At 54.6% G+C, this 19,353-nt stretch overlaps 1 protein-coding gene across 1 annotated transcript; it reads right to left on the reverse strand.

Moving 5' to 3' along the window:
* Positions 1-7,879: 7,879 nt before the first annotated feature.
* Positions 7,880-13,724, reverse strand: GJA4 (gap junction protein alpha 4). Its single transcript, XM_030539357.1, has 2 exons — positions 13,603-13,724; positions 7,880-11,076 (listed from the first exon to the last, which is right to left on the reverse strand). Exon 2 carries the CDS (start codon positions 11,056-11,058, stop codon positions 10,054-10,056), a length of 1,005 nt encoding a protein of 334 aa, XP_030395217.1. The 5' UTR covers positions 11,059-11,076; positions 13,603-13,724; the 3' UTR covers positions 7,880-10,053.
* Between the last annotated feature and the right edge of the window lie 5,629 nt (positions 13,725-19,353).

The raw sequence follows: 19,353 nt of genomic DNA on the forward strand, positions 1-19,353 counted from the left end.
CACCCTCTCCCCGGCGCCACTCAGCACAGCCTGCCGCAGGGGATGGGGCCGCCGCGGTGCCTAGTGATCCTGCTCACCGGCCCTCTTGGGTGTGGTCGGCATCCCCTCCCCTGCGGCTCTGGCTCCTGCGTGCTAGGAGCAGGACAGAGAGATGAGCTCAGATGTCACAGAGCAAAGCCACCCTTCACTCACTGGGTCACAGGCCACCCCTAGGGCCCCCTCCCCGCCCGCTGGGACCTAGAGGGGCCAGCCTCCCCCAGAGGGTCTGCTGGGGCAGGGCTGGGGTGGTGGTGGTAATGGAGTGGAGCCTGCAAAGGGTGACACAGACCCAGCCATAGCAGCTGTATGCCTGCCATGACCCCCCCCCAGCCAGGTCATTTATAGGCACTTTGTCCCAGTGGGCTGCTGGTCTATAGATGCCATTGGGCAGTTGGGAATTGGCCCTGTGGCCTCTCTTCTCAGCAGAGCACATACAGCCTAGGCACGACCAGGGGAATGCCCCAAAGCAATCCCACCCACCCTCCACCGGAACAGACTTCAGGGAACCCATGCTCCAAACACCCGTGCCCTGGCGCAGGCCCAGCATGCAGGCAAACCCAGCCTGGCCCAGGCACAAGGATTTGCACGGCCCTTCCTCTGAGAAAGTGCAGGCTGGGGTGTCCCTTGGGCTGCGGAGGAAGTGCTGTGTCCGCTATTGGCTCCAGCCAGCAAGGCCTGCGGGGGGCGGGATGGGGTTGATGACAGTTGCAATGACAGTACGCCCTCCCACCGCCCCTATACAGACTGGTCATTAAACGAGCAACAAATTCATCCCAGCTGCAACTTCATCGCCTTCAACTGACTATAGAGGAACTGGAGTGGGCTGGCCACTCCCCCCCCCCCCCACACACACTCTCGCTCTCTCTTTCTCTCTCCCCCTCCCCTTCTGAGAACTCCCTCCTCCCTGTCAATGGAGTCTTGCATGTTCCCAGCAGCCTTTGCTAACCCTCTGTCCCTTTCACTCTCTAGGAATAACAGCTGCTTACTGTGTCTATCCGCCCCCACCGAGGTCTCTGCTGCCCCTTGCTTCCGTTCCCATGAGGCTAGCTCGCTCTTGTTTAAGTGCTCCCACCCCCTAGGTACAAAATCTGCCCGGAGAATGCGCCTGCGTTTCTTTCTTTGCGCCTCAGCCCTTGTGAATCTCCTGGTGACCACATGTCCCGGGCCTGGGAGTCACTGTGTGTTCCAGGAACTGCAACCGCTGAAATAGCCCTTCTTATCTGTTTATGTAGCTTCAGAAAATAGTCTCCCACTAGTGCTGCTGGGAGCGACAGGGTGGGCATAGGAAATAGTGAGTGCCGAGCGGGTCACACCAGCCTTTTTAGCAAAGGGTGATGGGGAGACCTGGCATGAGTGGGTGGGGGGGGCACTTTTACACACTATAGTTAGACATGAGCCCAGGGGCTGGTTGCTGAGAAATGGAAGGGGTCCCTACGGAAACCACCGATAGACTCTGTGAGGGCTGGAGCAGAGAGTCTTACAGAAATGTATCGGGGGTCCTAGAGCCATGCCGCTAGAACCGAACGGAGTGCGAGTCCCTCGCTAAAGTCTGGAGCAATTGTCTCTAGGCTGGGTCACAACAGAGCTAGGAAAATGATCGGTCACTGGGACTCTGCCATAAAGGCCAGGAGGAGGAGGAGATTATGACGTGGCGTTGGCTAGAGGCGCTGCACAGCCACATAGTAAGAGCCGGTCCTGCCCTGAAGCGCTAACAGTCTGGGCAAGACCAACACAGATTGCGAGAAAGGCAGTACGGTATCCTTAGCTCCTTTGCGCAGCTGGGGCCCTGAGGAGCAGCCAGACTCAGCCAGGTGCCTGTGGCAGAGCAGGGCAGGCTCCGCTCAGAGCTTTAACCGCATGCCCATATGTGGTGTGGGGGAGTTCACATGTATTTCCATACATGATGCCCGTGTGTTTGGCATGGGAGCACTGAGTCCAAGGCCATTGGGGCAGCAGCCCTGCCCAACGCGAGAACCAATGCCATGGAGTGCGTTTCGAGACATAGAGCGGGGGAGTGTATGTGTCTTGTTTCCCGCTTTCACTAAAACCCTCCTGCTCGGTGACTGTTCAGTCACTGTATTATGGCAGTGCCAGGTGCGGTACAAACCGGGCAAAGAGAGAGTCCCTGCCCCAAGAATTTACCCGTGAGGCTGGGAGACCACAGGAGGCTACAGCAACAAACACTCCCCTGTTCCAGTCAGTTTATGCTAGGTGTAAAAGGGGCCCTCAAACCCCAAGTCCAGCCTGATGAGGTGGCCCCTGGCACCGGCCCTGTGCCCGGCATCCATAAGGTGCCCTCCCAGGAGGCCCCTGTAATGACTGGCACAGGGTGTGTTCAGCTACAGGTTAGTGGAGCTCTCAGGCTGCTCTGTAACCCAGGGAGGCTGCCGTAACTTAGACAGGCCCCAGGGCTGGCTGCGTTAGCGCAGGGAATCACGCCAGGCTCCGGAGCAGCCAAGGCTGGGGATGGTGTAAAGCCACCTTAGCCCCCCCACCCCCGACTTCCCATGGGCTGCAAGTTTGGGGCAGCACAGACTGTTACCTACAGCGCTTTACAGGCCTTGGGATGTAGGTAGCGCAGGATCATTCGTCTGACTTTGCAGATGGGGAAATCGAGGCACAGAGCAGTGCAGTTCCTGGCCCAAGGCTAGTGCAATGCTAAGAATAGCTCCTAGCTCTCCTGAGTCCCAGCCACACGATTGTAAACACTGAACCATGCTCCTGCCCAGCTCAGTGCCAGGGCTTTTTCTTAGGTTACAGCATCTGAGCTGAAGTGTCTGCACATCCCTGGTCCAGGCTGTGCTTTATTTGGTGTTGTTCTGTGGGTGTTATCAAGAAGCTGTTTCCTGAGCTCTGAAAAGAACGGGCGGGATTGACTGGCCAGGCCTGCCCCACGCTATCACACAAAGGCAGTGGCAGCCCTGCCGCCAACTTTGTATTGCAGGAAAAGTGGGACAATCCAGTTTGCAAACGCCAAGGACAAAAACATAACACGACAATAGACCCTGTTACCAGAGACAACATGAGTGTATCAGCCAAACCTGGGCCAGACTTCTCAAATGAGCACCATGTACAGCACCAAATCCTTAGGGATGCCTGGGGAATCAATCACATTGCTCCTTTTCTGCACAGGACAGTCCTGCTGATGATTAGTTGCCCTTTGACCCCATCTTAGAAAAATTATTCAGTTAAGCTCCACCGTTAATATGACCTTTACTGTGATTAATTAAAGCCCTAGTGATGATGATGATGAATAATAGAACCGGGCTGAAACAGAAGCACAGAACTTTTCGAGCCCTCTTTTTCTTGACATCACAGTAGCAAGACTTAGCCACTGTCTCTCTGAGTGGCTCAAGGCACTTTAAGTATCATTATCCCCATTTTACAGATGGGGAAACAGCGGCACAGCCTGGGGCAGACAGGCATTGAACTGTTCTATGGCCATTTGGAAGAGGCAAGAAAGGCTCCCTTAGAGCCAAGCTGGTGCCTTCAAGAATTCCTCCTAAAAAGCATCTACTGCCCCTCGCTGGCAGACACTTCTGCACATTCTGGTGCAGTTGTGTGGGCCACACGGCCGAGGAAACCATGAAAGGGCTGACGTCCCCCCAGCCAGAATGCTAGCAGGGCAGAGATGGAGGGATAATGCGGTTTTCCGGCCAATGCAGAGCTCTCAGCTATATGCAGTGGTGTGAATGGGTTGTTCCACTCATTGCATTGCCTATGGGTCTCAGCCTGAAAGCACTTACTACCAAGCAGCGTGCTCACATCCCACAGGAGGTGGTAGGGGGCTGGGCTGGGCGTCAGGCTCTGTTACCAAACTGCTGTGTGATGTTCAGCGTCCTCCCTCCTGTTTCCCCATTTCCATTGCACTCTCTTTGGGGCAGGGACTCTTTCTTACTATGTGTCTGTACAGCACCCAGCACACTGGGGTGCCGTGCTCCTCTAAATCACAGCACGGCAGCAGGCTTATCAACCCAGCCCCAGTGCTGCCATGGTACCAACCAGCTCCGCTCCCGGCCCAGTTCAGCGGTACCACGGGTCAGCTCACTGCCCTCGGCCCTACTCTCCCCTTGGCTACTGCACAGAGGGAGCAGAGGCCTCAGTACTGAAGCGTATTATCTCCCCGCCAGGCCTCTGCAGAGGGGGGAGTAAGTGGTTCCTTTCCATCCATCACCCTTATCAGCTGCAACCTTTTATTTGCACAAGGGCGGCCTGCCCTCCTTCTAGGGAAACAGGCCATGTTTATGTCCCTCCAGGCACATGGACAGAAGCAGGGCCGGGTTGTCTCCTCGGCTCCCAAGCCTGCCCTGGCTGGCCCCTGGAAATGGCTCGCTGTGAAAATTAACTCCTCTCTGTTGTTCTTGGAGTGCAATGAAGGCAGCTTCCCACAGCTGTGCGAGCCCCCAGCCGGCACTTCGGGTCACTAGGGCAGCCAGGGCCAGCCTCATCATAACATGAAACAATAGCACGCCTAGCCGCTTTATTATTCCAGCTCACCTCCCAGCCAGCGCTGGTACCGGGAGCTCAGGGTCTAGGGCAGGGGTGGCGGCAGGTTCCAGACAAGGGGGCTTGCGGCTGTCTTGTTTTTCACCTTGCTAGAGCAGTGGGAAAAGCCTGAAGCCCTGGCGGTGCCAATGAAAATATTCACTCCAGGCCAGGAGAGGGAGCAAAAACAGAGAGCAACACAAATAAATAGCAGACTAAGCACTCGGGCTGCTGCTGGCCAGGGGTGGCAGAGGCATCTGTACAGTTACCTTTCACACAGGCATTTCCTCTTCCTTCAGCACACTCAGGGCTCCTCTCTTTGGAGAGCCAAGTCTGGGTGTGTGTTATCATCAGTATTATGATAGCACCTAGGGGAAACTGAGGCACCGCATGGGGAAGTTTTCCACATGTTTACAACACAGTCAGTAGACAGGATAGAAATTCTCTCCTCATCCCGGACTGGCTGCAGTGGGAATCCCTCCCAGAAAGTATCTGCTTCTCCTCTCTGACAGACATTTCTGCATATCCGTGTGTGTCATGCATGATGATACCTCACAGTAGCACCCTGTGAAGGATGCAGGCCTAACTGGTGTCTGTCTCGCACTCGTGTAACTCTAGGGATGCTTAGGGAGAGTGTAGTAGGCTATTTTCCATTTTACAGGTAGGGAACTGAGGCCTAGAGAGACTAAGTGACTCAGCTGAGGTCCAACAGGGAGTTTGTAGCAGAGCTGGGACTGAACTCAGCTCTCCCAAGTCACAAGACTGGCACCTGAAACACACGACTAGCCCCCCTCTCTTTGGAAGGGCAAAAGCACCAGCAGCCCCCCATCCCCTCTTCTGCCATCCCTACTAATAGCCCATATATTGCACTCCTGCTTCATGCAGCCGCACGCCTGAAGCACACAAGGTAGAGAAGCATTAACTCCATCTAGCAGATGGAGAAACTGAGGCACAGAGACGTGGTCCAGGTCAAATGGCACATCTGTGGCAGAACTAGAAAGAAAACCCAGAAAAACCAGGTCTTCTGCAGCCCAGCCCCAGGCCCTGATCACTAGAGTCACCCACCACCCTTACAACAGCTGTGAGGTTCATAGAGGAAAGAGTGTCACAGGCTCTTAACTAGGAAGCCCAGCAGGAGAGCGCTAGGATGAGAATGAAAAAGGCAACCTTCCTAATAGAGGAAGGGCTCTGCTGCACTTACTGCAGTGATACACGGCTGTTAACGCAAGGGAGGGAGAGGAAACCTCATAACTCAGCAGCTGCTGTGCTGGTTCTGTCGGGCTAACAGGAGGGCAAGCTGGAGTCTGTTTGCACCCCCTGCATCAAGAGAGCTGTTTACTACAGTTTCCAAGTAAGCAACAAGGCCGTACCAGTGTCACGCAGGGCATCAGCATTTGTGTTAGTGGCAATAACACACAAGAAAGGACCCAGAGCTCGACTCTCAGCTCGCCCAGTGGAACAGGCAGGGCTGGCAGGCAGTGGGAGAGAAGAGAGACACTTCTGCCTGTATCCTAAGCACATTCGATGTGAAGCCAAGCAGGTAAACACAGGTGCCTAGTGCCATTTTGACAGGCACAGGGCAGCTCTGGCCTCACTCTATTTCCTTCCACAGCTGCCTGCAGTGCTACTGTTCCCATGTGCTCATCCAGCACACGGATTCAGTACGCAGCTGGAATGGGGGGAAAATGCATGTTGCAGAGTTATTTTTGAAACCCTTTTTACACAGCAGTTTGCCAGAGAGAATGGCCTGTTCTGGTGTATTTTAAGCCCTGCGGTTATAGAAGCAGAAAACAATACAGGAGTTTCAGCTTATCTAGAGCCCATTTCCACCTATTATGCGAGAACGGGTGAGCACAGGGCGCGAATTGCACTTCATCGCTGTACCTTGGAGAGCACATGAACAATACAAGAGACGCAAGGATGGTGAGGTGGCCCACCCCCCAGGCCAGTCCCCTGCTAAATAGCCCGAGGACAATCTCTACCCAAAAGTCTGAACTATTAGTCAGAGTTCCTCCCCAGCCAGGAATATAGTCACCCTAACATTCATAAACCCCCAAGGCCAGAGGGACCATTGTAATCATCTCGTTTGACTCCTTGTATAGCACTGGCCCGAGAACATCTCCAGATAACTCCCAGAGCAGATCTCTTAGAAAAACATCCAACCATCAGGGATGGAGAATCTGCCCTCACCTTTGGTGAGTTGGTCCCGTAGTTAACTACTCAGCATTAAACATGTGCACCGTATCCGTCTGAGGTTGTCTAGCTTCAGCTTCAGACATGGAATAATGGGCTCTGCCATCCAGCGGAGAAAAGCACACCATGATCCAGTTTTTTTCTCCCCATGTAGGTACTGTAACCAAGTCACCCTTTAACCTTCTCTTGGTTAAGCGAAAGATTCAAAGAGCTCAGCCACCAAGGTCAGGTTTCTAATCCTTTAATCATTCCCATGGCACTTCTCTGAACCCTTTCCAATCCATTGACATCCTTTCTGAATGGGGGGTACTAGTTCTCCACACAGCACACCAGCAGGGGCCACACCCGTGCCAAAAAGAAAGAGGAAATAACCTGGCTGCTGCTATTGAGAGGCCCCTGCTAATAGGTCACAGCATCACCCTGGGAGCTCACGTTCAGCTGGTTGTCCACCACAACCCTCACATCTCTCAGGTCCCTGCTTGCCAGGCTGGAGATCCTCAGCCTGGGAGTAGGGCCTCCTCCTTTGTTCTTTGATGTACACATTTAGCCCTATGAAACACACAAAGGGCAGTGATCTGCCCTCTTCATTAGTTACCCCCCCGCTCAGTTTTTGGGGCACATGCAAACTTTACCAGTGATAAGATTAAGGGGTGGGGGGAAGAGACTGATTTCAGTGACTAAGGGCTACGTCATGAGACAGCTTGTGAGGAAGGGCTGAAGAAAGGGTGTTCAGCCCTGCTATTGGGGGAATTAAGGCAGTGAGCTATAGCTCTGGTACACTCCTATGGAAGGAACGAAGGCTAGTCCCCTTCTTTATACATCTGGTCAGCACCTGGCGCTGCACTTCAAACAAGCTCATTTCAGCCCACGTCATGAATGATGTCAGCAGTCTGAGCAGCTCGCCACAATTATTAGAGCCCAGATTAATTTATAGCGTCAGGCTAAACCTCCATTCAAAGTGCACCGCTGATAGCTGCAAAGAGGGCAAGCCTCATCCAGCAGCTTTTCACAGGAAAAACCTGGGAGCATTAGCCTGAGAACCATGGGACTACTAGACGTGTTAGACTAGATGCTGTGAGAAAGCACCACACACACACACACACAGCAGAAGGTATTTTATGTCAAAGTTTTATTTGACAAAAATGCAACATTAAGTCTGCCAGAAAGAGCTGAAGAGCAACTTCCATCTGCTACTCTCAGCCTGGAACGTGTACACATTGGGGAGATAAGAATACAGACCGAGCAGGCAGCTGCAGTGCTTTGGCTTACATTAAAAATGGAACAAACAATCAGAAGGACATAAGGCGAGACTCTCTTGGTTTCACAGCTTTGGGATTTTTCAGGCACATTTCACTGGAGCCTGCTCTCTTGAGGAGGGATGGCAGGTTTCCCTCAGCCCACCACCCTCCCACACCCCAGTAGGAGAGGACATTTGTGCAAACAAACGAAGTCACTTTATTTTTTTCCTACCTCTTTTTGAAATTTTTTTTTTGAGTGATTTTGGTGCTCATGAAAGTGAAATAATCAACAGCCTAAACAGGGCACACGAGCACTCTGCCATGCAGCTCTATTCCTCAAACCCTGCCCCGTGCCAGCTCCTCCCGTATCAGATCTCTGCTGGGCAGGAGGGGCCAGCTCTAGGGACTGCTGCAACCAGTCCCTAACTAAGAGGCTGAGGAAAGGGAACCTAGGAAGAGAGTGGCCAGCCTTAAGCTCCCATCAATGGTTCTAGGTCTCTGAATGGAGCAATTCACTTACCCACAACATCCCCGCTCCCCTCCAGCCTGGCCGCATCTGTGGGCAGCCCCATTCCAGCAGAGGCCCAGTGCTCAAACCCCACAAGTGAAGGCCCCTCATTCCCAGAAGAGCTGAACGCAGTGGGATCCCTGTAAAGCGGCTGGGAAGTGAATACTCACACTTTGCACTAGCCAACCAACAGCTTAACAGAGCCAGTGGCAAATATTGGGCTTTGAAGCTGCAGTTCTACAGTCAGACAAGCAGGTTAAAAAATAATAATAATAATTAACCAATGGAAACCGGTGCCTCAGAAATGAGGCCATCTGGGGCAGAGGACCAGGGCTATTACTGCAGCTACCCATGGGGATCCCTTACACGTACAAACACATGAACAGCAAGTTACTCTGAATGTACATGAGGACAGAGTTTATAACTTTGCTCTGGGGCAACTGAACTCAGGGCAGTAGGCGTTAAGTCCTGTGATATGGCCTTTCCTTAGTGCATCGGGGTTTCCTCACCCTGGGCTGGCACCTCAGCTTGGATGGATAAGCTACTGAGTCATGCAACTCCGTGTGGCAAGATCTAGATGTTGAGATTATTTTGGGAGGTGACCCAGAAGGAGGAGAGATGTCTGGCACTCGAGTGCCCCCAACCCCACATTAATTCTTACAGCAAGCTGCCCTATGGAATTTCTAGGCTGAAGGCAAACTCTTACAGCTGCTAAAATCGCCGAGGCAAACAGACTTTCCCCGCTCCCTCCTTTAGAAGGATAATTATTTACCTAGGCTGGGCCAGATTAACTCCACCAGTTCGGAATTAAAGATCTTGGCTAGAGAGATTTAGAGTTCAGGTTACAAAGCACAGCTCTGATCAGAGACGATGGAAACCATTGAGCAGGGAAGGGGACTCCCTTAGTTATAGCAAGGCTATTTCCCCATGTATTACCCCAAAAACGCAGTAGCTGGTCCACCCCAAGGCAAAGAACTGTGGATTTGAATGCAAGCCGCATAATATTCCAGGCAGCTTTCCACTGAAGATGCTTCTGTAGCTGAAGAAGGGATTTTGTTTGGTTTCCATGTCTACACAGTTTAAAAAAAGAAAGCACCAGCTCTCCTGGGACTGCAGCTGAAGAAAGGTGAACATATTGGTATCATGTGACATTGGTTACTTAGGGTCTTTTGTACAAAGGCACCAGAGAATAACCCTCCCCAAGGGAGCCTGAGTACATCTCGCCAGCAGAATGGTAGGAAGGATCCTCGCACCCTGTAAACATCAGTCAGCCGGCTACAATGCAGCATGCCATTGAGCGACATGCACGTCTTATGGCACAGCCAGTCTGCTGAGAAGTGCACGCACCCAAGAGCACATCTACAGCACCCACACTTTAAATACACAGACACACAATGGACAGTGGAGAGCAGGAGGTGCCTGCCAGTCAACCAAAGTGGGTCTCCAATAGGAGCTTTGGAGTTTGGTTTTGTTTTTAAAGCCTCTATAGCAAACAGGTCCTATGGCCAAGATGCCCAAGAACCTGAGTATCCCATTGTTCAACGGGGAAAGGATACCCCCGAGACACAGCAGCCTGGTTTCAATGCTGTCCTAGACGTACTGTTTCTTGGAAGCAGAGCTGCCAGGCCGGCTGGTCTGCCTCTCCTGCAGGGGCTGGGCTCCTGGGGCGTAGGACTCAGGGGAGGGCTTGTTACCACTGCGCAGTGCCAGGTTCTCCTCGGTGTTGAAGTTGGCCCAGTTCTGCTCGCTCGACAGCTTGTTGTAGGCCAGGTAGGGGGGGGAGTGGCTCTCGCTCAGAGGGATGTAGTGACACTGCTTGCTGTCTGGGAAGGAGTCTATGTCCACAGCTGGGCTGGGGGAGGAAGAGGCCTCCCTCATGCTGCTGAGCAGATTCTTGCAGCAGAGGTGGAAGAGCTCCAGGAGGTTGAGGCCCAGGGAGATCAGGCCCACCACCATCATGAAGATGATGAAGATGGTCTTCTCAGTGGGGCGGGAGACGAAGCAGTCCACCTTGTGGGGGCAGGGGGCCCTCTCGCACACGAAGACGGGTGGCATGAAGAAACCATACAGGTACCACTGGCCTAAGAGGAAGCCGGCCTCGAAGATGCTCTTGCAGATCACGCTGACGACGTAGGTCCACATCAGGGAGCCGCGGATCTTGATGCGGCCGTCCTCTGCCACGCAGATCTTGGAGATCTTCTTCTGCACCGCTGACAGAGCCTGCTCCACTTTTAAGTCTTTGATCTGCACTGCCCGGAGCTCGCTTTCCCGCTGCTTCAGTTTCTCCTCCCGCCCCGAGAGGTAGATGACGTGGCCCAGGTAGATCAAGGTAGGGGTGCTGACGAATAGAAACTGCAGCACCCAGTAGCGGATGTGGGAGATGGGGAAGGCCTTGTCGTAGCACACGTTGACACAGCCCGGCTGCTTGGTGTTGCACAGGAAATCCGACTGCTCGTCCCCCCATACCGATTCCCCGGCCAGGCCTAGGATAAGGATCCTGAAGATGAACAGCACTGTCAGCCAGATCTTCCCAATCACTGTTGAGTGCTCCTGGACCTGGTCCAGCAGCTTCTCCAGGAAACCCCAGTCCCCCATCTTCTAGATGGTCTTGTGCTATTGATGGCAGAGAGATAACAAAAGTTAAGTCAATCTGACAGTTGGACTTTTCAGCCCTTGTTTCCACGAAAGCCAGAGGTAGGAGACACACGGAGCTTCCCAGGTTGTCACATGGCCTAGCAGCACTCCCCACTACCCTGCTCCATGGCTAGTGTTTCATTCATCTAGGAACCCAGACAATGGCCAGATGGACACCACAGCCTGAGCCGAGAGGCTGGGTTTTACCCAGCTCAGCATGCAGTTCTTAGGTTCTACAGAGCTAAGATTAATGTCACGTGTGGTATCGCTTTGAGGACCAGGTAGCGCAGCAGGAGGGGAAGGACTCAGACGGGCAGCTCATGTTGGGTGCCCACTGGCTGTTGGGGGTCAGGCTTAGGGTTGCCAGCTTTCTAATTGCACAAAACTGAACGCCCCTTCCCTAAGGCCCCACCCCTTCTTGCTCCATCCCCCCTCCCTCCATTGCAGACTTTCACCAGGCTGGGGCAGGGAGTTGGGGTGCAGGGCGGGGTGAGGACTCCAGCTGGGGGTGCAGGCTCTGGGGTGGGGCCAAGGATGAGGGGTTTGGGGTGCAGGAGGGGGCTCCAGGCTGGGGATTGAGGGCATGTGGGCTCTGGGAGGGAGTTTGGCTGCAGGAGGGGACTCTGGGCTGGGGCAGGGGTGCAGGAGGGGTTCAGGGTCCTGTTTACTGCAGCTCCTACATTGCTGCAGCCCTATGGCGCATGGGCAGCGCCGCACGCTGCCCTCATGCCCGCAGCTCCCATTGGCTGTGGTTCCTGCCTTAGCCCCACCCACCGGACTTTTAGCTGCCCGATCGGCAGTGCTGACTGCAGCCACCAGGGTCCCTTTTTGACTGGGCGGCTTGGTCACAAACTGGACACCTGGCAACCCTAGGTGGGCTTCAGTGGAGCAGAAGACATTTTGTCCCAGCTGAAGCCCGGGCAGGAGTTTGCTATATTGGCTTAGTCAGCCCATTGGCACATAGGGAGAGCTGCTTCTTCCTGAGAGCCCTGGGCTAGTTACTGAAGCTCATCACTGGGGAGTTAAGCAGGCTACCAGCTCTGCCAAAATACTACGGCTGCAGCAAGAAGAGAGCTGCCCCCCACCCCAAATATCCAGCAAAGAAAGCTACACTAGCCAGACAGCATTAGCCACTGAAGCAAGGGGTGTGTGTGTGTGTGTGGGGGGGGGGGAACAGGACACCTGTCCCCTCACCTGGCAATTGCAGGGTGCTGCTAAGCCTAGTTAGGTGACTAGCAAGTGCAGCTGTACCAAGGGTGCATCAGAAAGCAGCACCTTACAGCTGGGGGCAGGTGACTTTTAATTAAAGGTGCAGGACCCAGTTAAGGGCAACCCTCAGCTTCCTGGCCAGCTGCCAGCACTGCCCCTTAGTGCTGCAAAGCGGGGTGCCCCTGAAACTTAGGGGCTTAGCACAGCCTCCCTCCCACCAGCCCTTGGCAACAGCTCCAGCCAAAGGGTGTCCAGCCGAGACACCACCGAGGCAGGACATAAACTGTAGCTGTCCCATGGCTTCTTGGGAGAGCTGGGTTAGTGCCAAGGAATCCCAGTACCCAATGGGCCATCTACCCCAGAGACAGGGCACCAGCCAGCACCTGGGTGCTGGAGGTTAGAGACGGACCAGTCCCCCCTGCAGCTAAGCTGGAGGCTAGGCACAGACAGCTGTGCCCCCCATGTGTGCCTCTCTTTACCTAGCTCCTCAGTAAGGCTGTTGAGAGATATAAAAACACTGGGGCTTAAGTAGCTCTCCTGGACAGGAGCCCAGCCTCCAGGCAGCACCTCTGCTCCGGGAAGAGTAGGATGAGAAAGCTCCAGGTGCTTTATCCTTCTCCCCAGGGTCACAGCAGCAGACAAAGCAGATCCCCCACCGCAACACACTTTACCACTTTCTTACCCTTTGGGGAGCAGAGTTTAGTCACTCAAAGCCCAGCTCAGCAGAAACAGACCCTGATGTTAATCCCCCAGGAACATCAAAGGAGCAACAGAGAGATGAGGCATTTCAGCCCCAGTGCAGCAGCAATTAGCTGCCCAAAGGGGAGAGTCACTCACTTTCCAAGGGCACTTCAGAGCTAAGCACAGCAGCCACCCCCTCGGGACAGGGACTCCTGCCTCCCTGCAGCACCACACCCCTAGCCTAGAAAGCTCATTTGTAAGGAACACCTACCAATTAACCAATCAAGGGCTCTGTTGGCTCTTTAAAGCAAGGACTCACCGTGGGGGTAGGTTGATGGGGTCAGATGCAGTCATAAAGGGGTTAAACTGAGTTAGCCTGGTGTGAAGCCAAGGGCTAATGCATGCACGACCTGGGCTCCCAGGTACATGCAGTGGGCTAGGACACAGACCCCCTTTGCATTCCCCCATCCCCTTCCCTGCAGCAACCGTCTGGTTTGCAGCCTCTGTCCCCAGTCTCAGCCCCTTGGCCAGCCCAGCCATCCCTGACCACCCCAACACCATTGGCTTGCTTGGGAAAGGGACCCAGCAGCCAGCTGGAGTCTGGTGTTTACTCACCCAAGCCAGGCACAGCTGTGTGACCTCAGCCCCAGCTCCCTGCTGGCCCAGGCTGGGAATCAAATATGCTGCCCCAGGTGGGGCAAAGGGGTTACAACCTGTGGCTCTTTACACCGGAGGCTGCTGCTCCCACCAAATCCCTGAGACTGTTAGAGAGAAGGAGGAAACTGACCCTGGGTAGAGTTACACAGGGGGCGGGCAGAGAAGCTGCAGGAAACGGGGGGTTGGTAAAATTGCTAGTTCGGCTGCAGAGCCCTCCTTTAAAGGGGTAGCTGCTTTGGCAGGTGTGTGGCTGGGGGCGCGACTTTATTCTTTTCCTGGCTGCTGGTTCCATATGAAATGGCAGCACTATTGGGGGAAGAGCACAACAGCGGGAGTGGGGAGCGGCCGCGGGGAAGTGGGGGAGAGCGGCCCTGCTGAGCTCCCTCCTCTTTCACAGGGAGTCGCAGGCGAGGACGGGGCAGCCTGGAAATAGGAAATGGAGGAAAACAAGCCAGACAAGTCTGAAATAATAATACTATCAGGCCAGGTCAGGGCCTCCCCCGCGGAGCCAAAACCAACACAGGGACGATCCCAGGCCAGGGGCCTGAGCTGTGAGAGTCCGGTGACAACCAGGCCTCTGGGGGGGCATCTCCAGTTTCGGGGCTGTCTTCCCCCGAAGCCAGGGAAGGCTCTGGCATGTGAACCAATGCGCTGGTGCACAAGTTACTTTGCTTGGGGGCTACGGGAGCTGGAATTCAGTAGGAGCTGGATGGCCCCGCTCAGATGCTTTGCCGAGGGTCCGTCTCCCCTCATCTAGCTCCCCCTTGCCCTAAGGGGTAAGGCCCTGGCCCAAGGAGCTCACACAAGGCTCTGCTTGCAGGGCTGAGCTTGCAGGGTAAGTGCCTAGCAGGGGGGTGACGTTGAACAGCTCTCTCTGGGCTGCTGCTGGGGCTGGCCGACACATGCAAGGGTTTAGGACGCTCTGAGTTCAGGAGCAGGTCAGCTGGGCCCAAGCCACCATAAAGGGCCTGATCCTTCCACCTTGTCCTCACTGAGCAGCACTTACCTGGGAAGCCCCATTGGTTTCAGCAGGGACTAGTCACCTGGCTGAGGGCTGTGTGACAGCAGTGAGGGGTGCAGACTCAATCGCACGCTCAGGGAGGTAGGAGAGGAGGTGACTGGCTCCAAGCAAAGGGCCGAGCGAGAGAGCTCCGTGCGGAGGGGATGGAGGGGTGGCTGCAGCCAAAGGGGAGGGGGGCACTTGCGGGTTCCATGGCAGAGGGGCACGAGGTTGATTATTGCAGGGGAACTGGCCCAGAGGTGGTTAGTGAAGGAAGACGGGGCTGAGGGCCAGGGGTACAGGATTATGACTCCCTGCTAGGCTGACCATGAGCAGAGGTGGTAAAGCCCTGACCACACTAGGTGCCCTGGGGTTTAAAAAGAGGTTAATTAAAACCAGCTTGATAACTCCTTTGAGGATGAGCTGTAGGATTTCACTAATCTAGATAGGGCCGTTCTCTCTGCCGCACTCCAAACTCTCTCATGCACACGGGGGATGCTCTGGAACTGCTCCCTACAAAGCCAGTCAGGACTCTGGTGAAGTCTCCTCTCTGTGAGCAGACTGTCTTCAGGGCAAGCTCACATGGCTTCCACCTTCCTGGGTCTGACCTTGGAGCATTCAGCATCCTCTGCCCCTCCATACACTTCCCCCAGCGTGTCCGCCCAGGCGGTGTCCTGAGGAAGTCACAGGGTCCTGCACCCCAACATTGCAGTCAGACATGACTCTCAGCCAGTCAGTAAAACAGAGCTTTATTCGATGACAGGAACATGGTCTGAAACAGAGCTTGTAGGTACAGAGAACAGGACCCCTCAGCTGGGTCCATCTTGGGGGACAGTGAGCCAGACAACCCCGTCTGCCTTCACTCCTCGTCCCCAGCCAGCTCCAAATTGAAACCCCGCTCCAGCCCCTCCTTCTCTGGGCTTTGTTCCTTTCCCGGGCCAGGTGGTCACCTGACCTCTTTGTTCTCCCACACTTTTAGCATCCCCTTGCAGGGGGAAGGGCCCTGGCCATTAGTTGCCAGGAGATAGCGTGTTGGCCAGAAACTGAGGCACCCACACAGTATTCAGAGGAAACATTAAGAACAGTCCCACTTTGTCACACACGCGCGCCCACCTCGTGGGGCAGCATTCTACACCCATGTTACACTCTTTGCAGATGGGTACTTGACAGCACATGGAGTGAGGCGAGGCACAGCCAAGCCCATAATCTTGCTCTTTGGCTATAACCTGCCCTGCACACACATTTGGTACCCATGTAACGTGTCGGTTTAAGGGGGTGATTCCCCCCAGTACAATTGTATTGGTAAAAACCTTAGTTCTGTGGACAAAGGTACCAGTATAAAGGTGCTTCCACCAGTATATTTCTGTACCCCAGGGCTGGGTTTACAATGCTCCAGTGGCTCCATGTTCTGAAGGGCTGGGCCCATGCTCCGCTTGCACTGCACTCCGAGACCCTGCTGGCTCCCCCTGACCACCAGTTGCCGGCTGGCCGAGGGCTCCTCTCCACCCCCTGACCCCACCTCATGCTCCTCTCTAGCCCCTGGCCGGAACCCAGGGCACCTCTGGCTCTGGGCAGTCTCTGCTTCCCACCACCTGTGGGGCCCCACCTGTATCCCTGGAGCTGAGCCTCCTGGGACTGGTGCAGAAGCCTGGCCAGTCTCAGCCAGGTAGGGTGGGGGGGTACAGTGTGAAGGGTTTGGCTGGGGCCCTCCAGGCAAGTGCATCTTGAGGGACCCTGGCCAGGGCAGGTCCTGGCCTGGCTGATTGCACCACTCCTGAGGGACCAGAGCGATTCCCAGCTCTGGGACCGGCTCTGGCTGCGCTGCTAGCTCAGCCTGGCAGAGACAGTCGCCTCCCAGCAAGGCCGGTGAATGTGGCCAGCAGGCAGGGCTTGGGGGAGTGGGTCTGGGAGGGGGGGAGGATCTGTGTGTTGGGGCACTAGGGAGTGGGGGTTCTGTGGGGGTGCTGGGCAATTGTGGTGGGGCTGTGGGCAGGGGTGGTGGTGTGCAGGGCACTGTGCATTTGAGGGTGGGTCTGGGAGGGGTGCTGGGCAGGGGGTGCTGCGTGGCACGACATGGGCCCACCCCCGAAGGGAAGGGGCAGGCTGGCAGCACAGGGTCAGGTAGGCCACTGTATGTCTGGCAATTCTGGTTTATAAACAGTGCCCTCGCACTGGGCAGAGCAGGGCCACCCCTGCCATGCCCCATTGCCTCTGGCTGGCCCCTCGCTCTGGGGACTGATCTCCCCGTGCCATACTCCACTCCCTCCATGGGGGCCCATAACTATGTTTGATGCCAGGCTCACAAAAGGTTAATCCAGCCCTGGTCCCCTCTGGGCTGCTGCATTCCTAATTGCCCAGGCATTTTGCACGTAAGGGAGCAGCACCACCCTTTGGACAGAAGGAGAAAGGCACGAGTAAGAGGAATATTCTACACTGCAGCCTGCAGGGTTTTAAAAGAATGAAAAGTCTTTTCCCCTCTAGTTTATTCTCATCCACCCACATAAGCCACCATCCTTCCCCCTCTCCTCGCTCTCTGCCCTCCCCCAAACAGGGGTGATGCTTTAGGGCTGCTATTTTCCAACCTGAGTCCTTAAAGTTCAGCTCCTAAATCCGTATTTAGGCTACTAGATGAAAGTGGCCTTATTCCCAGAGGTACAAGAGGCCACAGCTCCCCGGCTCAGCGGTAGTGGTGGTGAGCTCCTTCAGGCTATGTGGCTACTCTCAGCAATTTTTCACTAGCCAGGTGCCTCCGTTTTCCTGCACTGCTTCTTGAACTCCTTTTTGGGCAAACTGATTGGATTCTGAGAGGAAAGACTCTGAGGTCTCAGGCCTGTCTCCAAGGTACGGGCACTGCCCGTGCGGGCAGCTGTCTGAAATGTGGGTGATTTCCAGCAGATTGGGTTCAAAGCATCTCTTCCTATAAGGTACTTATCCAGCCCCATTCATCATAGTCTCTGAGCACCTCATGCTCTATAATGTGTTTATCCTCATAATGCCCCATGAAGTAAGGAAGTGCTGTTATCCCCATTGTATAGATGGGGAAACTGAGGCACAAAGTGACACCCCCTTTCCCCCAAGATCATGCCGGGGGTCTGTGGCAGGGAAGGGAAATGCACCCCGGCCAACACCTTAATGGCTGGGCCATTCCCTCTCTCCCCACTGAGATCTAGGTTTATTTCCATTTCCAATAGCACCTGTGTCCCAGTGCATCTTAGGTTCCTTAGACACTTTTGAAAATGTCCCCCAGGATCTCTCTGGGCCTCAGTTTCTATCTGTACAATGGACGTGACAGCCCTGGCCTGCCTCGCTGGGGGTGGTTTCAAAGATTAGAAGGTGCTCAGATACCAGGGCCAGGGGGGTCACATAGCTACGTGAGACAGATGTAGCAATTAGGCAGGCTATTGGTCTGGTTTTAAGCTGAATGATCCTGCTTTTCTAAATTTCTTCCCCGTCTGGTACTGAGACAAACTCAGACATGGTTTTGTCCTGTATCGGACTGGGAAGGAGGGGGCACCAATTTAAAGAGTGTGCGACGTCATGATGGCATCCCCCGAAGCGTGATCTTGCCCGCCATTCTGGAGATGAGGGGCGTGGCAAGTCTCATAGCGTGCCTGCCCACCTCCCAGGTTTCCAGTAAGACCTTTCCCCCAGGGCTGGAGGTCTCTGGATTGCCTCTCTAGTACATCTGCCAGAATGTCTGTGCCATGACAATGCTGGCTAGGTTTTCTAGGGGGGCTGGCATCTCCCGAGGCCAGAGGGGATAGAATGACAGAGACTAGCAGGGAAATTGTATGCAGCTAAAGTCCAAGGAGTCTAGGATTTATCTCCCTCCTTGTCTTAGAACCTAAGCCAAAGCCCAGGGCAGTTTTCCCATTGACTTCAGTGGGTGTTGAATCAGCTCCTGAAGCAGCGATAGGTGCTACAGGTGCGGCCAGGTAGAAAGGAATTGCTGAACTGTCAGTACATTTGGGAGCCACTTTCCCTGACCTCAGCAGAGCGTTAGCACCTGGGATGGGGCCATGAAATGGTTAACAGAAAAACCTCCTGGGAGATGGTGCCCAGCAAGCCAGTCGGAGTTTGACGCCCCAGCTGGAGTGAGTGTTGAAAGGCTTTTTACACAGAGCCGGGCTGTATAAGAATAGATTAAATGGAAATCATCTCTATTTATTGTAATATTTATCAAGGGTTAGTGAATAATTGATGCTGATCCCTTCTTGATTTCCTGGGGGGATAGAGCCTGGTTCTATTTAATTAAAGTTTAACAACAGCGGCGAAGTGGCAGGCTGCAAAGTGGGCAGTGCAAGTCCCGGCGATGGGCATGGGCTGATGGAACACCAGGGCTGAGCATCAGTGGGCCAGGGCAAGGCCACACCTAGGGTCCCACTTCATGGTTCGGGCCCAACTCTGCTATGGGCTGAGCTGGGCCCTTAAAGGCAAACAGGTGAACTTGTTGGCTTGGGCTTATGCATCCATCCATCCCCATCTGCGCCTCCGTCTGTCTCTGCACTTACCCTTCTCTCTCTCCCTCTGTCCCAGCCTACGTATCTCAGCCATCCATCTCTTCACTAACCAGAGGCAGAAGAGTTTTCCTTTCACCATGTCAGAGACAATCCCCTCTCTTCTCCAGATTTGGTAGCCATTCTCCATGGCAATGCTCCTAACCATACCTGACCACAGTTGCACTGATCCTCTTCAAGCTGCAAGGGGGT

Source organism: Gopherus evgoodei, chromosome 20 (genome assembly GCF_007399415.2).
Source record: "Gopherus evgoodei ecotype Sinaloan lineage chromosome 20, rGopEvg1_v1.p, whole genome shotgun sequence".
Lineage (NCBI taxonomy): Eukaryota > Metazoa > Chordata > Testudines > Testudinidae > Gopherus > Gopherus evgoodei.